The sequence below is a fragment of the Odontomachus brunneus genome, unplaced genomic scaffold (assembly GCF_010583005.1).
Source record: "Odontomachus brunneus isolate Ranch 3 - 2012 unplaced genomic scaffold, Obru_v1 Obru_scaffold_171, whole genome shotgun sequence".
Taxonomy (NCBI): domain Eukaryota; kingdom Metazoa; phylum Arthropoda; class Insecta; order Hymenoptera; family Formicidae; genus Odontomachus; species Odontomachus brunneus.
The window spans coordinates 323,333-324,811 of NW_022639621.1; the positions used below are offsets into that span (position 1 = coordinate 323,333).

A 1,479-nucleotide genomic window follows, 5' to 3' on the forward strand; every position below is an offset into this window, starting at 1 on the left:
GATAGTAAAGATTTTCATAACATTAGGATTATGGATTAGTTTCATATTTCTTATAAAATCTAATATTTTGTATCTTATATTCCATGTTTTCTTATTAAATTTCATATTAAATTATGAAATATTATAACATGTTATGATATGTTAGAATAATTTTTCTAATTTATCATAAATACGAGGCTGTTTCGGTCTCGTGGCCTAAAAGATTCAGCTTGTGAAGCATTGTTTCTTTATTGAGATTTCAACAAAGCTATCCAGAAGTCTCTTAATCAATTCTAATTATGATTCTAATTATGATCAATTCTAATTATGATTCTAATTATGATTTTTCATAACTATGTGTTATTAAATATAATATTGCTTTTACTATTACTTTTTATAACATAGTTATATAAAAAAACTTCACATTCCAGTTATTAAATTTAATATGAAGTTTTCTAACAGTACTGATTATCGAGAAATATCTGAATTTTCCAAAGTACAACTTTTTCCTGGAAAGTTACAATTAAAATACTTTCTCTCTTTCTTTCTCTTTGGATATCGAGACAATCTCCCGAAATACTTTGAGACATTTTTATAATTTTGCCTAGATATGAATTGGAAAATATGAAACAGGATGACAACATCTACATTAACGCTTACCCGCGACACGAGGACGACGAGAATTATCGTATAATTAGCAACAGCGTCGCGAAGCACGTAAAAGTTTTACAGTAGGTGTTCTCGACACACCGAGGGCAAATCGATTTTACCATTGAAATATCAATTACCTAATTTGACGGGATTTGAACTCGAATAAGAGAGACGACAGCTACGTGACGAAGTGACGTGCCGTCACTTTCTTATAAATCTCGGCAATATCCAATATGTCTTATCGTTCTAGGTTTGCTAAATTATTTGCGTCTACATATAGCATATCTTTGTTTATAATGACGTTACTAAACACAGTATTCATAGCATTCAGCGGAATACAGGTTCGTACTAATATCACCAAAACGACGGTGTCCCTAAATGGCTTATGTCTGTTTCTATCAACATCGATTAAACTTTAACCTGAATTTAAACTCTACTCAAGCAAAGACAAACTCAGGTTAAGGTTTAATCGACGCTAGTAGAAATGGGCATTGGTAGTTTGTTTTTCTCCGCAATTAGGTGGTGATCAACATGGATCGACCTTTGGAGGCATTAAGATTCACGGTTGCGGGTTTGTGTTTGGTCTTGCATTTTCTCTTTCTCAGCCTGCCAGGTCAGAAATTGATAGACCATAGTTCCAAAGTACATGAATCCATGTGAGTATAATGCGAGTATACTGAGTTCCAACAAAGCCTTAACATTTATTAAGGCTCACTAATCGTTCTAACCCTTCGCATTGTATTTGAATAAGCGTATATATATTTTGGTGTAGTTTATTTGATTAATCTGTCATTTTGACAGTTTGATATATATATATATATATATATATATATATATATATATATATAT

General features: G+C 31.3%; 1 protein-coding gene across 1 annotated transcript in view; it reads left to right on the forward strand.

Moving 5' to 3' along the window:
* Positions 1-550: 550 nt before the first annotated feature.
* The window catches only part of LOC116851327 (odorant receptor 13a-like), an 8,957-nt gene continuing 8,028 nt past the window's right edge, over positions 551-1,479 (forward strand). The window contains exons 1-3 of the mRNA XM_032830630.1: positions 551-710; positions 881-971; positions 1,150-1,286. Of these exons, the coding sequence (XP_032686521.1) occupies positions 604-710; positions 881-971; positions 1,150-1,286 (335 nt within the window). The 5' untranslated portion in view covers positions 551-603. The remainder of the gene's footprint in view (positions 711-880; positions 972-1,149; positions 1,287-1,479) is intronic.